The sequence below is a fragment of the Macaca nemestrina genome, chromosome 14 (genome assembly GCF_043159975.1).
Source record: "Macaca nemestrina isolate mMacNem1 chromosome 14, mMacNem.hap1, whole genome shotgun sequence".
NCBI lineage: Eukaryota > Metazoa > Chordata > Mammalia > Primates > Cercopithecidae > Macaca > Macaca nemestrina.
Genome location: NC_092138.1, coordinates 1513973 through 1528272, shown reverse-complemented (window position 1 = coordinate 1528272; position 14300 = coordinate 1513973). Strand labels below are relative to the sequence as shown.

The window sequence follows — 14300 nt, the reverse complement described above, 5'->3', positions numbered from 1 at the left end:
AATTTCTGCTGTTTGAGCCACCCAGTCTATAGTATTTTGTTATTACAATCCAAGCAGACTAAGACAGTGGGTATTGCTTTGCTGATGAAGAGTTTGGGCCAAGAGATAGAACAGCTCAATGTTTATAAATACTCCTTTGAACAAAAGTCATAGAGAGTGAGTGGAGCAGCCCATGATTAAAAGTCCTAAAGTTTTAGAAATTATATTTTATACCATAGTTCCTTAAAACATTCCTTTATTCACTCAACAAATATTTATAGAGTCTGTTATGTGCTAAGCACTATAGCAGGAACTATATAACAGCAAATAAGACTCCGGTTTCTATCTTCAAGGAGTTTACAGTTTACTTGGGGTAGACAAATGCATGAAAATCAAACTAGACTAGAGTGATAAACCCATAATGTAAATTTACCATGAGGTAAATATGGGGCGCTACTGGCATTCATAGAAAGGGAACCTAGGTCAGTGACTGGTGGTAGGCAAGGTGGGTAGAAAAGGCATCTCTTCCTGATAAGTCGGTCAGGTAATGATGAGTGAGAAGTCTCCCAGGGAGAGGGCGCATGTACAGTCTCAGGTCCAAGATGACCTGGTTCAAAGAGTGGCAGGAGAAACTGCAAGGAAGAGGCTAAAAATCACAGGGGGTCTGTAGGCCAAGTTCAGAAGTTTGAATTTTATCTTATGCACAACAGAATCCTTAGCATAAAAAAAATTACTTTTAATGTATGTAAGTAGGAGCTTCAATGCCACTTTTATTTTTGCCACGCAGACCAGGTTATATAGTTTGTGTTTCCTTTGCTGTTAGTGGTAGACCATAAAGCACACTCACAACTTTTGTTTGTGGCTTCACATGGGCCCATGGCTTCTAGTCCTCACTACACTATCTTGTTAATTTCCCCAAATCCAGATACTATCCATGCTTTATCAACAGCCACTTTCATCTCCAACAGAATATTTAATAACACATATACATGACTCCAAATTTCTGTCCTGGAAATTGCCAATGTTCTTGTTGGAAAGTAACAAGCATATTCTTAAGAGGTGCCAGTTTTCACTTCACATGAAATAATGAGATATTATTCTGTTTATTAATCATCTTCAAATCCATTTTCATGGCCCTTCTAATAAATATTTGTGCTTGTAAAGATTCAGTGATTGGCCAGGTTACAAGCTGATGCCTTTTATTTATCTAAGGCTTGGTGGTGTCAGCAACTGCCAAAGTAACTTCACCTCCACTGTGCTGGAACCGCGGCCTCAGCGGCGACCCTGCGAGCTCTGGGAGGAGAGCTGCTTCTAACCTCGTTTTCTCTGAGTAGTCTGCAAGTACACTAAGCCACGTGGTTGCTGCTTACAGGATAAGCTATAATTCAGTACTTCTTTTTTTTTTTTTTGAGATGGAGTCTGGCTCTGTTGCCCAGGCTGGAGTGCAGTGGCCAGATCTCAGCTCACTGCAAGCTCCGCCTCCCGGGTTTACGCCATTCTCCTGCCTCAGCCTCCCGAGTAGCTGGAACTACAGGCGCCCCCACCACGCCCGGCTAGTTTTTCGTATTTTTTAGTAGAGACGGGGTTTCACCGTGTTAGTCAGGATGGTCTCGATCTCCTGACCTCGTGATCCACCTGTCTCGGCCTCCCAAAGTGCTGGGATTATACAGGCTTGAGCCACCGCACCTGGCCAGGATAAGCTATAATTATCATTCATTTTAGTTTTGCCTTCTAACTGGCTTTCCTAACTCTGGGCCTTCAGAATTTTCTCTAAGAACGTAAGGAACTGCAGGGTACAACCAGGTGGCATAAGCCAGCCACTTTGTGAAGAAAAATTAGTTAACTAGAGTAGACTTCCATAACCCATTTAGTGAAAGGGGGAAAAAAGAAACCAAAGATATGTCTCTTTCAGCAAGTGTATCAAAAGCAGTTATGTATCACGGATACAACTCAAAATCCTCCCTTTCTGGAGGAAGGGAGGCGGAGCACAGCTGAATTCATCTTCTGTCTGCCTAAGCTTCCGGAAGGAGAGGTAGGACTGAACGCTTCATTCAGATGATCATGTGACTGCAGTGGAGGAAGGTGCAGTCTTGATTCTATTGACTAGGACAGTTAATGGAAAATAAGGTGGTAAAATGTACATGGTTGGACGGTTTTAATTCTACATCCCTAATTGGTAACCAAAGCCAATAAGGCACGTAGTGATTGAAACACTTGAACGTGCCACTAGAACTCAACGAAGCTGATGAGTCTGTCATTGCTCTGCCCACAGCTCAAGATGCGTATGCAGCGTGCCGTACGGCATCGTGTCCATTCCAAAAGCAAACTCCCCACACAGCAGGTGCTGTATCAGTCACTTTCACAATGCTGATTACAATGTTTGATCTGGTGCTGGAGCTGAAGGATTTCATCAGGCCGGACAGATCAATTGCTGGAGAGAAAGGCAAAATAAAAATAGCACCATGGTGCATGCCTGACTGGAAAACCATGGGTAATTTACCACCAAGTGCAAGGTTGTGAAGGCTGCCTTCTTGCTCATCTATCATGCTGTGTGCAAGCCCAGCTGTAACCCGATGCAGCAGATAGCAAAAGACTCAGTGCCCTCCTCTCAGCCGTCAAGCCAGGAGGCACCACAACCTCCGTCGAACTCAACCCAGCAGTGACTTCAACAAAGCCACAGCATGACTAGCTAGCACGGGCCCTGACGTCAAGCTGACACGATCACTCTTTCAACCTGGTGCCAATCCTAACCTTGGGGTCACTGACTGAGCCTTCATAAGTCAGTGTAAGCTCATCGCAACCTTTTCTGAAATGACCTCATATGTCACAATGTGAAGTTTCACTGAGGAAGGATTCAATCATGCCTCACTGCTCCCTGGTGCAGGTTGTGACATAATGAAATTCATGAGCATTGAAGGACGACTCACTGAGAAACATGAGGAAGAACTCTTTCTATTTCTTAGTCTTCCTTCTGACTCAGAGGGCACAAAGAATTAGCACCTGCAAAGTTCCCTGCTCTCTGTAAGGTTGCAAATGCACGGAAAAGAAAGCTAGATACTTCCTTCAGAGACTGCCAGTCAACAAAGGAGTTCCCTCCAAACTTATTCATCATGATGTTGAAGAGGCAGTTTCCAAACCACTTCTTAAGAAGGCACTGATGAGCAAAGAAGATGAAGGAGGACTATAAGCAGCATACAATATATCTAGGGAAGAGATTCAAGTTGCAGCTACGTTGAAGCCCGGAACAGAACAAACCGTGTCCTAACATGGCTCTTGGAGGCAATCGAGAACAGAGAACGCATGCAAACTTGGGGGGAAAAAGGTATATGGTCAGCCTCCTGGCAAAATATTTGCCCAAAGTGAAAAGGCACACTCCGCAAAAATCCCTGTTGCGGGTCTGTCTGTGGGAGGCACGCTGTGTGGCAGTGTGAGAGGTGTTCACCTCTCTGTGCAACTACAGACAGCCGAGAGCCATACTCCAACAAGCCACGCTAGCACTCCAAAGAGCTAGGGGACAAGCTCTTCCCCGGGCAGCTGAGGAACTGGCTGCCTGGGAGTCGCCAAACCCCTGCAGGAAGTATTTTGAACCCACAGAGCCAGAGACATTTCCCACTGCCCCCAGAAGCCAGCAGGGCCAGCCCGACCACGCCCCCCATGCCTGTTCACTGCCGTCATCCATCACCACTGGCCTCTCATCTCCTCCTACTGTACATCTTGATCTGATCCAATCCCTCACCCTTCCAAGCCATCCCTCGGTGCCCCCGGAACCAACAGTCCCCCGAGTCTTCTACTTCTATGCTGAATGGTCCTGTGCTCTGATGATACTGCCTCTTCCCATGCAGCCCTTGCAAGGCAAGGATCTTGCATCTCATGGCTCTCCAACCTCAGGGTTAGTGCTTCTAAACACTGCTGCTTCCAGACCATTCTTTTCTTAGAAAACTCCTTCCCCTCTTTAACATTTATGCCATCCAGCTAAACTGTTCTCTCCTTAATCTTAAGTGACCCCTTCGTTGCTTCCTGCTAGCAGCTAAACTCTCAAGATTCTGGATTAATCTTGCTTCCCACCCCATCTCTTGCCATCATTCTTGGTAACATCAATATTCATGTGGATGTCCCGCCCAATCAATACCTGGCCCACCACTTTCTTTAGCTCACCTCCAAACTCATCTCAACTCCATATTAGCCCCCTACTCCCAAGTTTATAAATTGCCATTGTCATTACCATCAACAGCTCAACCTCCAGTCCCTGACTCAGTCATCTCAGGCTCCAGCTCAGCTGCTTGATGATCGCCCACAACAGCAATGCCGGGGGATATGCTGGTAACTCAAGTCCTCAAATTCACGGACTCTTGTGCTTTTGCACGATCCATCAGCCTCCCTTGTCCAGCTTAGGTTTAACTTTATAATCACTCCTTTACAAACATTCTATAGCTTCCTTGCTTCTCTCTCCCTTCATTCTAACCCCTGGGCAGACCCAGCCATCTCTCTACTTGTGTCTGCAACAGAGCAACTGAAGCTTGCTGAATAAAATATGCAAACTGGACAGATGATTTTCCTGAAATTATTCTCAAATGGGAACTTAACGCCATCCAGAAATTCTAGTACCATTAAGCCTACTTTCCTACTTTATAAATGATTTGTTTCCTAACTTCTCTCTCCCTAAATCTTTCTCTTTCTGAACTTAGGGCTTCAGTTCTCAATTCACTGAGAAAATGTCACATCTGTGCCTGTGTTTGTCCCTTCTCTTTCAACGCCTCTCAAAGGCCAGACCATGGCCTGTGGTTTGGGTACCGCCCTCCACTGCTTCCAGGCCCTCCCTCTTTCTGTTTTCACCTCTCTGACATGATCTCTTTTTTTCCTACAAGTCTTTTCCCTCAACACACAACGGGTTCTGCTATCTCAACTCTAAGACCCGCAATGCCCTCTGGCTGCTGCTACTTTTTACATTCAAACTTATAGCTCTGGCCACCTCCCACCAGCAGGCACCTGCCCACCGCTTCCATCCAAACTTACAGCACCTGCCACCTCCCGCCAGGGCCTGTGCACTGCTTCCCAGGCTGCTCCTGCCAAGGTGCCTGCTGAGTGCTCTGCTACTACCTCCAGTGGGCAGTTTCCCACGTCATCTGCTTCTGGTTCTCAGCAGTATTTGATAAAGTTAAGAACTCCTTCCCTTTAAGACCCTCTCACTACTCCTGGACTTCAGGACCTGACACTGTGCCTCTTACACCTCCCTCCAGGAGGAGCTGCTGCCTCCAGTCTGTGTCCTGGGGCTTCTCTCCTCCTCTCTGTGCTCTGTTCCTAGGCTGCAAACATAGTCTCACAGTTCTGAAGACCATTTATAAACTCTATGCTGATGACTCCCAAATTTAAACCATTAATTGAATCCCCAAACCAGAAGTAGCTCATACATACACTGCCTACTGAACCTTTCCACAGAATGTCACATTTCATATGAGCAAAAGGGAACTCTTGATTTTTTTCCTCTCTGAACTTGTTTCTCTCTGGTTTTCCCCATTCAGTACCTCCACTCTGTTGCTCAAGACAGAAAGAAGTAATCTTGTTCTCTCTCTTTCCCGAACCAGTCCATCACCAAACTGAATTCATCCACTTGGCTCTATCCTCATGGCAACCACTCTGGTGCAAACCCGCATCACTGAGTTCCTTCTCATCTACCCTTGTTCATTCTGCCTCCTCCACAGGGAAGCTGGAACTGTCTTTCAAAAAGATACATCAGATCGTGCCATTCTTCAACAGTTTTCCACTGCACTTGGAACAAAATCCAAAGTCTTTCTGTAGCCTCCAAGGGTTGGCACGCTCCAGCCCCGCCTGCGTCTCTACCCTCCATCTCATGCTACTCTCTGCTTGGTTTATTCTGCACTAAGGTCACCAGTCTTCTCTCAGCTCCTTGACCACACCAAACCTGTTCCCTCCTTGGAGATGCTCCTACTCTGGTTCTTTGCATGGTTATCCTTCAGCTCTTAACACAAACGCTACCTGTGTAGACAGTCTTCCCTGACTTCCCAAAAGAAAGGTGGTTCCACATCCCCTCCCCATTCTATTATTCTCTTTCTCTTTTTTCTTACAACACACCATTTTATAATTATTTGTAGGTTTACTTTTTAAAACTTTATGGTTTGATGCCAACCTCATTCCTCTGTAGTGCAGGCTCTACATCTGTCCTTTTTTCACACTGTATATTCAAGACTCAGCACAATGCCTGGGCATATATTAGGTGCTCAAAATATATTCATTGACTGAATGAATAAAATGTACTTAAGTATTTCATTTCTTTGTATAACATGATTTCCCTTTTTATGGTAATCAATTCAGGGATTAGCCTTCTAACAACATCTAAAACATTTGCAATTTATTTTTGAAATTCAGATTTTTCTGAAATATTCAGATGTCAGTTATGGTTATAATCCAAATATTTGTATATTTTACTACCAAGCTACATTTCTCTTCAGAATTATTCTCCAAGTCTAGTGTTGTCAGAGACGATGTACCTGCGGATTCCTTTTGGTGTTTCTCCAATTATGAAGGTGGTCTGGTTTGTCCGGCAGACTTTTTTCTTCTTTTGGCTCACAGGGTGTGAAATGTAAAGAGGAAGTGAAATGCTGCCTTCGCTCGGTTGCTGGCCTTTCTTTGTGTGTGGCAATGTATTTGCATTCACCTTTTCTTTATATGTCTGAAAAAAAGAAAGGAAACAAAAGCTATGTCTGAAAACATAGTCACTGTTGGTCAAATAACGAGAATGTCACACTCTTTATAATGAAGTAAATCACATTCCCCAACTGACATCAACGTCAGAAGATGTTAACCTAGGTCTTTAAGAAAATGACACAGGAAAAAATTATTTTATACCTTTAAGATATAAAAGTATTGGCAATAACATGTTATTTCCGTTGTCAAGACTCGGGCATACTGATACATATGTTGATATCTACTATACCAAAGGATAAAAATTAATGATTATATACACTATGGCATAAACATGGGATATCTAAAATTTTCTAATTTAATAATTGCAAAATTATTAAGCAGTCTTTCAGTTGTCTAATTTCATATAATGCATAAATGTAAAAAATAGCAATCTTTATGTAATAAATAAATAAGAAACCATAAATCTTACATTTATTTCAACCTCTGCTGGGTTGCAAGAATATTTAGTGATTTTGAGATGCTAACTACAGTTGGCTGAATTATAGATGGAATCATAATCGTTTTACAGAGACCATGAATTGCCTGTCTAACAAATTTTACTGACAGTGAGTCAAGAAAAATAAACTTTATGTATAGTCCCAGTTTTCCCGACAAGATGATACAGTATGAATAGGTAGAGAGTCCTCATCCTATTCCAAAAAGAGAAATACTAAATACAATTTAACAGTAACAACAACAAAATTACACTGGAGCTCAAAAGTAAGCAAGCAGAATGTCTAGGTGCCCCGAACAAGGAAGTCCCACAGTGGTGAGCAGGAGCTGAAGCTCAGCAGCCCTAGTAGGGTCGGTCCTTAAGTTATAGTCTACAGCACTCATGTGGAGAGCGGAGATGGAAACGTGGTTTAACTCCCTGCACTAAACAACAAAGAAACACAAAACAGGAATGAGGAGTCAAATTTGCAAATTAAAGCCAGGAAAGCCAAACCTGGGACACAGGCTAGAAGCAGACCACTTTCTTACTCTAGATAGAAAGAATCACTGGTGACGAACAGGAATGCCCAGCCAGTGCCACGTGTGGAATGTGATTTTGTACCACCTGGTGGTATGGGAACTCTAAGCTGAAAATCAACATAAACAATTTGTCCAGAACTAGTGAAAACCACAGATCTCAATCAGGGGTGAATAAAAAATATACCATGGGAAGACTGCCATAAGCCAGAGAATGCTTTTGATTCCAATGAAAACAGGAGGAGTTCAGACAAAAATTATCAAGAACATATAAAACCTACCATCATGAAGTTGAGCATATGTAACAAATATAAGAACTGAAATCTGAGGAATTACCTATAATAAAGCAATCTGAAAAGATATTCATTTATGAATAAATAAACACATGACAGAGTCTCACTCTGTCACCCAGGCTGGAGTGCAGTGCCATGATCACAGCTCACTGCAGTTGATAAATTGGAAGGATAAAATTACTCAGAATGAAGTGCAGAGACTAAAAAAAATAGGGAAGTTAAGAGACGGAAGACATAGCAAAGTTTCTAAAATGCCAGGAGAGAATGGAGAAAATGGAAGAGATAATGCCAGAGACCTGTAAAAGAAAGGAATCCTCAAACTGAAAAAGGAGAAAGAATCCCTAGTAGGAAAAATGAAAATAAATCTGTATTTTGTTATATCACAGATAAAGGGCATACCTTAAAAACTACCAGAGAAAGAGGATAAGACATCCTACAAAGAAATGCCAAATTACGCCAGGCACGGTGGCTCACACTTGTAATCCCAGTACTTTGGGAGGCTGAGGCGGACAGATTGCTTTAAGCCCAGGATTTCAAGGCCAGCCTGGGCAATGTGGCAAAACCTTTTCTCTACAAAAAAAATACAAAAACTAGCTTGCTGTGGTGGCATGCCCCTGTAGTCCCAGCTACTCTGGAGACTGAGGTGGCAGGATGGCTTGAGCCCAGGAGGCAGAAGTTGCAGTGAGCCAAGTTCGTGCCACTGCATTCCAGCCTGGGTGACAGAGCCAGACCATGTCTCAGGAAAACAAACAACCAACCAACAAACAAAAGCCAAACTAACATCAGGCTTCTCATTAACATCACAATCCTATCCACCAAAAGAAAATGGGGTATCTTCAACATGCAGAGAGAAAAAAAAAACCTGTCAACCTAGAATTCTATACCCAGTTAAACTATCATGTAAGAACTTTTCAGACATACAAAGACTACTAGAATTCATTAGATTCTTGCTATTGATATACTTTTTTTTTTTTTTTTTTGAGATAGGGTCTTGTTCTTTTGTGCAGGCTGGAGTGCAGTGGTGTAACCATAGCTCACTGCAGTCTCAAACTCCTGGGCTCAAGTGATCCTCCCACCTCAGCCTCCCGAGTAGTGGGGACTGCAGGCATGAGTCCACAGGCCAAGCTAATTTTTGTATCATTTTATAGACACAGGGTCTTGCTATGTTGCCCAGATTGGCATGGGTAACATAGCAAGACCCTGAGTTCAAAAGCAATCCTTCTGCCTCAACCTCCCAAAAGTGTTGGGATTATAGAGTGAGCCACTGTGCCTGGTCTTTTTTTTTCTTTTTAATAGAAGTTCAATGGGATTTAAGCAGTGATACATTCAATGAATGTGGGCAAGGAATGGCTTTTAATTCCACAAATATTTACTAAGCACCTATTACATTCCTGCCAACATGCTATGCATTTGAGATACAAAGATATTTATATATACAAAGATTATTTCCCCTACCCTTAAGGGATTTAAAAGTAACAAGCCATTTTAAAAAATACGATATGTTTATCTTTTTTCTTTTTTGTATAAGACATTTTCCTCTATAACTTATATTCCGGTTCATTTCATTGAAACTGACAAAAACAAGTATATGTTCTTTAGTAATGAACCATTTCTAAGGAAAATTGACATCTTCAAAAGCTACTTGGTTCAGATGGACAAACACAAAATGCCAGGTGGTCAGGTTGAACCAGGGCTTTATATCAGTAATGTTAAAAATACTTTCCTTAAAAATATATTTTAAAAAATTGTAACTGGGCCAGGTGCAGTGGCTCATGCCTGTAATCCTAGCACTTTGGGAGGCCAAGGCGGGCGGATCATGAGGTCAGGAGATCGAGACCATCCTGGCCAACATGGTGAAACCCCATCTCTACCAAAAATACAAAAATTGGCTGGGAGTGGTGGTGAGTGCCTGTAATCCCAGCTACTCGGGAGGCTGAGGCAGGAGAATAACTTGAGCCAGGGAGTCGGAGGTTGCAGTGAGCCAAGATCACGTCACTGCACTCCAGCCTGGCAACAGAGTGAGACGCCGTCTCAAAAAAAAAAAAAAAAAAAAAAATTGTATCTTAAAACATTAATGGAAAGAAAAATGTTGTTAAAGTTTGAAAGATATTTGATGCATTTATTTTCCATCACAAAACAAAATGAACACTAAAAGTTCCTAATACAAAGACTCATCATCCTAGCATACCCCCAAGAAATAATCATTCATTACTATGAGATGAGATGATATTGCTTACATGAAGGTAAAGGGAGTAAGCAGAAAGAGAAGGAACTGGGCCAACCAAGAAAATTCCATTCTCATATTTTGCAACTTCTGAAGCCACAGAGAAATCATGCCAAGGGAATGGCAATTGTCAATTATTTACTTGTTTACTCTGGGTCTTTATGACCCTGGTAGCATTGCAAAGCTCACATGTATACAGATACAGTTTTCTTAAATCAGTTTCATAACTTCTTTAGGAAAATTCAGCTTTTGCAACCATAGTTATTAGACATGTGGATCTTTAATTTTTTGCCAAACATTCCACATTTTAAAATCTGATTCTTTTAGGCAATAATAAATTTCTTTTTTTTTGGAGATGGAGTTTCACTCTGTCTCCTGATCTCAGCTCACTGTAAGCTCCGCCTCCTGGGTTAACGCCATTCTCCTGCCTCAGCCTCCTGAGTAGCTGGGACTACAGGCGCCTGCCACGACGCCCAGCTAATTTTTTTGTATTTTTAGTAGAGACCGGGTTTCACCATGTTAGCCAGGATGGTCTCAATCTCCTGACCTGTGATCTGCCTGCCTCAGCCTCCCAAAGTGCTGGGATTACAGGTGTGAGCCACCGTGCCTGGCCAGGAAAATCATTCTTATTTAACATGGGCTCAACAGCTATCTTTTATTTTTAAAAATCTATCTAGTTTCATATTTTCATTTTAGCAGGAAACTTTTAACATTTTACTGAAACAAGGCTGTGAAACAAAATAGTTACATTAAAAATAGATTTTAGGAATCAATGTGCCATTTAGGCTTATTCTGAATGAAAGCTCTAAAGGTTACATGTATAAACTATGTATGGGTTGGGGGCAGTGTACTGGATTAGTTTCCTATTGCTGCCGTAACAGTATCACAACATTAGTGGCTTAAAACAATATAAATTCATTATCTTATACTTCTGTAGGTCAGAAGCTTGACATGGGTCTCACTAAGCTAAGGTCAAGATGTTGGCAGGGCTGCATCCCTTTTTGAAGGCTCTGGGATAATGAATTTCTTTGCTTTTCCAGCTCCTGGTGGCTGCCCACAATCCTTGTCTTGTGGTCCCCTTCAAAAGCTAGCAACCCTTCCTCTCTGTTCTTCAGAGTCACATCACCCTCTCACCACAGCCGGGAAAGGTGCTCTGCTTTTAATAACTAATGTGATTAGATTGGGCCCATCCAGATAATCCAGGATCAAAGCGGGTTAATTAACATCCTTAACTGCATACATCCAACTGACCCATCTCAAGGTCAGCTGATTCAACCTAAATTGCATCTACAACCTTAATTCCTTTTCCTGTTTGCTGGGTAATGTAATGTATTCATAGGTTCCAGAAATGAGTCAACAGACATCTTTGAGGGGGCCATTAATTGTTTTTCACTGGCAGGGAGAGTGGGGGTCTTAACCTGGGTCCACTGACCCTCCAAATGTTCAGCAGATGGGTTTCAGGGACTTCAGAAAGCGTTATCGATGAATCCCCTGAAGCTGTATTTACACATTTGAGCATGAACACATTTTTTCAAAAAAAGAGCCCATGGCTTTAATCATGTTCTTAAAGGTGTATGTGGCCAGAAAGAGTTGAAAAACCGCTGTTTTAAGCAGCAGTGCCATTGGTATAGTTTTCAAATATTCTTGTTTTTTGAAAAACCATATCTACTTTATAAACATTTTAGTGCTCGTTAGAAAAGTTTGCTTCATTAAAATAGTAGTCAATCTTTCACAATAAATGGTACAAGATAAATAATGCTGCAGTGCAGTTGCTATTGTAGTGACAATTATAACTTACTATAGTAGATTTGGTTCTGGACCACCACCACAAATTTTTTGGTTTCTTAGTACATATAAAAATTATGCTTACACTATATTGTAGTCTATTAGGTGTGCATACATTATGCCACTGCTTTATCAACTAAGTTTATGTAACATTCTAAATTCTTTGTTGCTATTGCAACAATGCTCACAGCATCTTCACTAGGATAGAGTCCATTTTAAGAAACCACTTTCTTTGCTCATCCGTAAGAAGCAATTCCTTACCTATTAAAGTTTTATCACGAGATTGCAGCAGTTCAGTTCCATCTTCAGGCTCCCATTTCTAATTCTTGTTCTCTTGCTGTTTCCACCACATCTGCAGTTAGTTCCCCCACTAAAGTCTTGAATCTCTCAAAGTCATCCATGAGAGGTGGAATCAACTTCTTCCAAACTTCTGTTAATGTAGATATTCTGACACGCTCCCATGAATCAAAGATGTTTTAAATGGCATCTAAAATGGTGACTCCTTTCCAGAAGCTTAACAACTGACTATGCCCAGGTCCACCAGAGAAATCATTATTGATGCCATTTATAGTCTTACGAAACTTATTTTCTTTCTTTTCAAATTTAATTTTTAGAGATGGGGTCTCACCAAGTGGACCAGGCTGGTCTTGAACTCCTGGTTTCAAGTGATTCTCCCAGGTCAGCCTCCTGAGTAGCTAGAACTACAGGCATGTGCCACTGTGCCTGGCTCTGTATTTCTTAAATAAGAAAGCCAAAATTACTCCTTGATCCATGGTGTTAGCAGGCATGAAAACAACATTCATTTCCTTGTACATCTCCACCTATCTCTTGGGTGACTAGATGCACTGTCAATGAGCAGCAATATTTTGAAAGGAATCTTCTTTTCTGAGTAGCACGTCTCAACAGTGGGCATGAAATATTCAGTAAGCCATGCTGTAAATAGACGGGCTGTCATCCAGGTTTTGTTGGTCCATTTATAGAGCACAAGTGGAATAGATTTGGCATAATCCTTATGGACCCTAGGATTTTCCAAATGGTAAATTATCACTGGCTTCTACGTAAAGTCCCCAGCTGCACTAGTCCCTAACAAGAGAGTCAGCCTGTCCTTTGAAGCCAGGCACTGACTTCTCCTCTCTAGCTATGAAAATCCTAGATGACATCTTCCAACAGAAGGCTGTTTTGTCTGCATTGAAAAATCGATTGTTTAGTGTGGCCACCTTCATCAGCGATCCTGGCTAGGTCTTCTGGATAACGCGCTGCAGCTCCCACATTGGCACTCGCTGCTTCACCTTCGCAATTTTATGCCATGGAGACAGCTTCTTAGCTTAAATGTCATGAACTAACTTCTGTTGGCTTCAAATGTTTTCTTCTACGGCTTTCACACCTTCCTCAGCTTTCACAGAACTGAAGTGCGTTAGAGCCTTGCTCTGGATCCGGCTGTGGCTTAAGGGAATATTATGGCTGGTGTGAGCTTTGACCCAGACCACTACAGCTTTCTCCACGTCCGGCATAAGGCTGTTCCACTTTCTTACCGTCTGTGTGTTCACTGAAGTAGCACTTTTAATCTCCTTCCAGAACTTTCCTTTGCATTCACAACCTGGCTGTTAGGCACAGGTGCCCAGTTTTCAGCCTATTTTGGCTTTTGAGATGCCTTTCTAATGAAGCTTCATCATTTCTAGCTTTTGATGTGAGAGATGTAAGGCTCTTCCTTTAAAGTTGAACAATGAAAGGCCATTGTAGGATTATTAATTGGCCTAACTTCAATACTGTTGCATTTCAGGGAAGGGGGAGGTCTAAGGAGAGGGAGAGAGGGAAAATGGCTGGCTGGTGGAGCAGTCGGAGCACACACATTTATTAAGTTTGCCATCTTGAATGGGTGCAGTTGGTGCCCAAGACAATTACAACAGGAACATCGAAGATCATGCATGTGATCTGTGGATCACCTTAACACATATAATAATAAGGAAAAACTTCAAAATATTGTGAGAATTACCAAAGTGTGACTCAGAGACACACAGTGAACACATGCTGTTGGAAAAATGATGCCAACAGCCTTGTGTGAAGCAGGGTTGTCACAAAACTTTGTAAAAAAGGCATTATCTACAAAGTGCAATCAAACGAAGTACACTAAAACAAGGAATGCCTATAGATTAGGATTATAATAAACAAGAAGGCACTTTTGTAGGGAAAAGTTTCTTCTTCAGAGTAGCCAGAATGAGTCCACCCTGGATCTACTATCCATCATCCTCTATAACTGACTTCTTACGATCACTGGCTTCTTACGGTCAAGTTTTAGGGTTATACTGGTTAACAGCAGAAAAGTTCCTCATCTTCACTTAGACCGACAG

The 14300-nt window shown here is 42.0% G+C and overlaps 1 protein-coding gene across 7 annotated transcripts in view; it reads right to left on the bottom strand.

Moving 5' to 3' along the window:
- LOC105498929 (ERCC excision repair 6 like 2) overlaps window positions 1-14300 on the bottom strand; it is a 153296-nt gene that overhangs the window by 26754 nt on the left and 112242 nt on the right. For 6 of the 7 annotated variants that reach the window (XM_071077440.1, XM_071077445.1, XM_071077446.1 and 3 more), the window contains exon 18: window positions 6486-6667. In XM_071077440.1, the coding sequence (XP_070933541.1) occupies window positions 6486-6667 (182 nt within the window). Of the gene's footprint in view, window positions 1-1370; window positions 2411-6485; window positions 6668-14300 lie in introns of those variants that run through there. The other variant, XM_071077444.1, reaches the window with a different exon arrangement.